The following is a 5,721-nucleotide window of genomic DNA, read 5'->3' as shown; positions in this document are numbered from 1 at the left end:
TGTCCTCAAGTTATATGAAAAGTCACATTTATGAATCTTAAAACTCATAAAAGTGTCATAGGTTACAAAATGAAGAGTCTTTTTCTCATAAATAGTTTTATGGACTTCATAACTTGTCCTCAAGTTATGGATGTTCAAGAGTCTTTTCATTAAAGTTTTTAAAACTTTAATTAAACTCATAAGTTATGAAAATCCAAGAGTTTTGAATAGTTTCAATACTTGCCCTCAAGTTTTGGAATTTGTAAAGTTTACCCCTTATGTAGACTTTAATTCCAAATCAAACCCTAGAATTTTAAAAGTTTAAAATTCAACCCTTATACTATTATTATATTAAAAGTTTAATTATATAGATATGTATAAGAATAAGCCAGTCTTACCGTTAGTAGGCCTCATTCACGAAGCCGGTCTATAAGGGGGGTATAAGGTCACTGCCTATAAAATGGCAGTTTAATGGGTGTCCACTCTCACCCACCGCTTCCTTGACTGGTGGAGGGTCGTTAGTGTCACACCTCCAAACCAGAACGGCGGAAACGTTCGGGGGCGGAGGACGTCATGCTCAGTATCATAACCATAGTGAAGAAAGTAAACACAACCATCATAAATATAATTTAAAAGGTTACATCATTGCAAAAATACGTGTTTCCAAATAAATTACATATAATGTCAAAATATTGCAAAAGTCTGCGCCTTAGCGTCTTGCCTTCAAAAATCTTGTGGTTACCTGTATTACTGAATACATGAGAATACAAGTTGTTTTTGAAAGAGTATCAGCATTAAAGCTAGTGAGTTCATAAGCAATTTATGAATGAAAAATGGATATTGTTCCTTGAAGTTCGTTACAAGTTTGTTTCCAGAAAATCCAATATTTTCTAAAAGGTTTGTTGTAGTCTTTAACTGAACCAAGACTTAGTATATGTAAGTAAATCGTCATACTTATGTGTGGTTTTATCTTTAAATAAAACTCCTTTTTGTGGAAATCTTCAATCCCCGTGAACTGTGTGGTTTGTTAATACCCCATGTGAGTTGTTATAACCATGCTAAAACTCGAAGACCTCGTGCTCGATGTTCTTCTGGCGTCGGAATGTTATGACATTTGTCACCCCAGACCTGCCAGTCTAGCTGTTGCAAGCAGCTTAGGTGCGGGTTTGTCAGACTCAATATAGATCTATACACAACTATCACGCTCTCCCTCTAAGAGATTCTGATTATAACTACAGGACTTTTCTATGGTACTTAAGAGTACCCTGAAGGTGTATGTCTCACAAATTTATTCATTAACAAGTCCGCGTAGTTTGTAATGAAATACCCGTTTGTAAATCGATTTTGTTACTGATTCTTTGTTAAACGAAGTGTTCAAACTATACCTATTATAGTTTATCAAGAGTGTTTTATGTTTTAAATGAAACCTTGTTATGCATGACTTTGTATTTCAATAAAATGACATTGAAAATACTAAGTATAAAATCTTACACACCTTGCTCAACATGTTACAACGTGTGAATAACTCTTAAACTTGTTTTGACAGCTTTACCCTTAACTGTCACTGTTTTAGAGTATTTATAGAAAAATCATCGTAAGTGGAAAACTGAATCCGTAAACTCTGAGAGTTTGGAAAAAGAGTCTACTCTGTTCATAAATTTTCCTATAATTTTTGGTGGTCTCAAACCAGTGTGAAAATGTTCATCTTCACAACCTGGTCCGATTTTGTTGCTGCAGTGATAGGCAGTTTTTTAAAAGTCACCATAAATTGTAGAAAAATCGTATGGAGATGTTCAAGTAGTCATTTTAAAGGTACAAACCTGAACTATTTGCATGTTAAACAGTTCTGAAAAATATTAAGTTTAAGTTGGGTAAAACAGTTCGTGAACAGGTCACAACTTTTCTGTTGTAAGCTGTCAAGTTAAGTTTCCAATATGTTTTGGTGTTTTAACTTGTATTCCCCCCCTGAAAACTAAAGAAAACTGGAATATGTAGGGGTATGAACTCACCTTGAGTGATTTCTTGAAGAGTGGAAGGTCTAAGACGAGGAGTATCAAGTCAAGAACACGTGATGAACACGCGAAATTTTGGATGATCCTAGGAACGATTCTTGGTGTTAAATGTGGGTAGATGATTCAAGTATGTTATGAAAACATGGAATAACACTTGAGTTTAGATGAAATACTTACCAAAAAGTGAAGTGTTAGCTCAAGAACACCTTCAAAAGTGGCTGGAAGTAGAGAGAAAAGAAGTTTTCTTGAGGGGTAAGAGAAGTGTAAGTGTTTGATGGTGAAGGAAATGATCAAGGCAACCCAAGATTGATAGGATGTTTGCATTGGTTTAGATGAAATACTTACCAAAAAGTGAAGTGTTAGCTCAAGAAATCCTGCAGGGACTTCTTTATATAGGAAGTTGCTGGAGCAATTTGCAAGATTGATAGGATGTTTGCATTGGTTTGTGTGATGTGGATAGGGTTGGCTAATGAGGAGGTGACACATGGAAGGCAAGTGGGCACACTTGACCCACTTGATATTCTAAGCTATTTTCTTTATTGTAAAATAATGATTTATAATTAATAAATCCTTGAGAAATAAATAAAATATGAGTTTAGGGAGTTTAAAATGATAAAAATATGAATTTGGTGAAAAATCCCCCTCAAAAACGTCAAAAACGGGCTTAACAGGCGAAAGTAGTCGAAAACCGGACAATAGGAGCGAACCTGCGAGGGGTTCGGTTCTTTGGAGATGAGGACCGAAAGTGGGGAGAAGGAACCGAAGTGAAGGCTCGGACCCGAAGGTAGATGGAAGCGAAATGGACCGAGGGCTCGGTTCATTTCAGGTGTATTGAGGTTCGGTCCGAGACTGCTGACTTTGGTCCTGAAGGGGACCTTCGGTCCTGAGAGGCTAAGTTCGGTTCTCAAAGGTAGCTTCGGTCCCAAAAGAGGTGAGTTCGGTTCTATGCAGTTCGGTCCTCCTAGTTCGGTTCCCTAGGGGTTTCGGCCCTATTTAGCTGTTTTTCAATATAACTCCCCGATTCAAGCGGTTTTTGGCCAAGTTAAGGGTCGGGATGACCCGGATGACTATAAAAAGTTGAGAGAGATTTTGAGAGAGATTTGGGAGAGATTTGGGAGAGATTTAATTTTAGCCATTTTTATTGTATAATCTCGTAATGCAAGGTTCGTGAACCCCTTTATGCTTCGTTTATGATTGTTTTAAGTCCCCAAAAGGGTCCATAGTCGTGTTTTGATGCATTTAACTCCCTTCTTAGGGTTTTACATTGTTAAACACATAAAATTCCCGAGACACTTGAATTCTTGACATACAAATGCACATTTTTATAGAATAACTTTTAACATACAAGTACTAGTTAAGTTTGACCGGTTTGACTTGCTGACTTTGACTTTGACTCGTTGACTTTGACTTTGACTTGAATTTGACGGTTGTCACAGTTAGCCGAACGGGTAGGATAAGGACTATAATTCTCCCTTCATTAAAAGTATAATGATAAATACTAAGTAACTAAACACTTATAAATTCCCAATCTTAGTTACTTAGGAAAATGTGAAAAGGTGCTAACCCATGAAATTGCACTTTGCACCTTTGTTAAGTCGTTAGTGGAGCGTGTGTGGTTAACCGACATACTAACATGGGACTGACAATGTGTGGCAAAGGGTAACTTAATGTTTATCATAGATTGGTGGAGCGCGTGTGGTTAACCGGCACATCAATTAGGTGATAAAGTTAAGGGTACCAAGTAAATTTGCATGGTTATTCACACCTTGTTTGTGATCCTCGGCATCCCAGTCAAAAACTTGAGAGGGCACAATCGAGATTTAAACATGCCATTGAAAGTTCAATGAATCTCAAAAGATCTAGGAGTTTCATTCCAATTAAAACTTAATAATTTATTTTGTTTTTCATGGTAGAAATTGGTAAATCGTCATTTACCTACCTTCAAATATTTTATAACTTGGATTGCGGCATCTCTCTTCCAGTTATAAATAGTTTGTTGGGTCCTAGCCTTAATATTTCATATTGGGTGTTATATTAAGGACTTAAATCAACTAAACTTGAATTTCTCCCTCATAAATGTCTATTTCAGACAACTATGGTCTTCCCAAATCTTTAGGAAGAAGCCTTCCTAATGAATATGATATCCCACATGACACTCAAGGTGAAAGATTAATCCCTTTGTTGTGCATTAATGGGACTGGAAATCATGCTTCACTTCCTCCACCTCTCCATTTCCCATTCTCCTTTTGTACGACGACCATGTTGGCTAGCCACTTTGGGAACTTGACCTCCTTGATCATCCTTGATTTAAGAAGTTTTTCTACTTCTTCTTGGATAATCTGATTTATCTCAAGTCCAAACTTCCTTCTTTTTTGGTGTATTGGTCTAAAAGAAGGATCAATGTTAAGTTTATGAGTTATAATATGTTTGTCTATACCTGTCATATCCTCATGCTTCCAGGCAAATGTTTTGCTTCTATCTTTTAGGAACTTTATTAGTTCTTGTTCGATTTTTTCTGGTATTAAGGATTCTATGAGGACTTTGGCTTCTGGATCCTTGAGGTTCAGGGGCACTTCCTTCACAGGCTTCTCCCTCATTTCTAGCACACCTCGTGCCCCCTGCTTTAATTGTTATGCTTGTTGTGGTACTGTTGAAGATTTCATCGAGGTCTTGTAGCACTCCTTGGATTCTTGTTGGTCACCTGTGATTTTTACTGTCCCGTGGAGTGGACATTTTAACATACTGATTGTATGTTGAGGGGACAACCTTCATATTTTGGATCCATGGTCTACCTAGTATAACATTATAGGAGGATAATGTATCACTTATACAAAAGTGTTGAATAGAGCTTATCCCATCTATGTAGATAAGTAGCTTTATCTCGCCAACCGTATGCTTTATTTCGCCACTGAATCCTATTAGAATTGAGAATCTTTTGACTATTTCGGATTCTGGGATGTTCATCCTTTTTAAAGCATCCAGGAGTATAATGTTGACTGAGGATCCTCCATCGACAAGGATCATTCTGACAAAATGGTTGTCGATGTAAAGAGTGATCACCGGTCCATCATGATGGGGATCCTGGACGTCTGCTCTATTTGTTTCGTCGAAGGTGATCTCTTTCTCGTTTGTGATCGACGTATTCTTTTGAGGCCGTTCTTCTTTCTCCATTTTCAATACTTTGGCATGCCTTTTTGCTATAGAATAAGAGGTACCACAAATTTCAAATCCTCCATAGATCACCTTGGCGTCCGCAGGAGGGGATCTTGGTTTCTCTAGGATCTTATAAGGATCCTAATCCTTTTCTTTAGATGTATCTTTTCTTATTCCAAGGATCTATTTGAGGTATCCCTTGCTGAGTAGGTAATTGATCTCCTTCTTGAGGGCTATACAAGATTCCATAATGTGGCCAAAGTCCTCATGGTATGCACACCATTTGGACTTGTCTTTCTAGGCGGTGGACTTTCCTCCCTTTCTTGGCCATCTTGCTTTGTCTCCAAGATCCTGCATGACAAATAATAAAGTTGAAATATCCACAGAAAATCAATAGTCAGTAATCTTAGGATATTCTTCTTCCTATCCTTCATCTTCAAGTGCATTAACCCTATGTTGATTAGGTTTGGAATATGGTTTCAACTTATAGGATCATTGGACCGAGGAGTCAGCCTTCCTATTGGGATTATCATATGAATTTGGGGGGTTGCTCCTCTTTTGGATCTCCTTGTCTTCT

The 5,721-nt window shown here is 37.4% G+C and overlaps 1 protein-coding gene across 1 annotated transcript; it reads right to left on the bottom strand.

Annotated features, from left to right (window-relative positions):
* Nucleotides 1-4,688: 4,688 nt before the first annotated feature.
* Nucleotides 4,689-5,162, bottom strand: LOC145105042 (uncharacterized). The gene has a single exon (XM_079042178.1). The coding sequence runs from the start codon at nucleotides 5,160-5,162 to the stop codon at nucleotides 4,689-4,691; it is 474 nt and encodes a 157-aa protein (XP_078898304.1).
* Between the last annotated feature and the right edge of the window lie 559 nt (nucleotides 5,163-5,721).

Source organism: Lactuca virosa, chromosome 4 (assembly GCF_052849685.1).
Source record: "Lactuca virosa cultivar CGN04683 chromosome 4, Lactuca_virosa_CGN04683_v6, whole genome shotgun sequence".
Lineage (NCBI taxonomy): Eukaryota > Viridiplantae > Streptophyta > Magnoliopsida > Asterales > Asteraceae > Lactuca > Lactuca virosa.
Note: the sequence above shows the minus strand (reverse complement) of the source record. Positions and strands in the feature narration are given on the sequence as shown.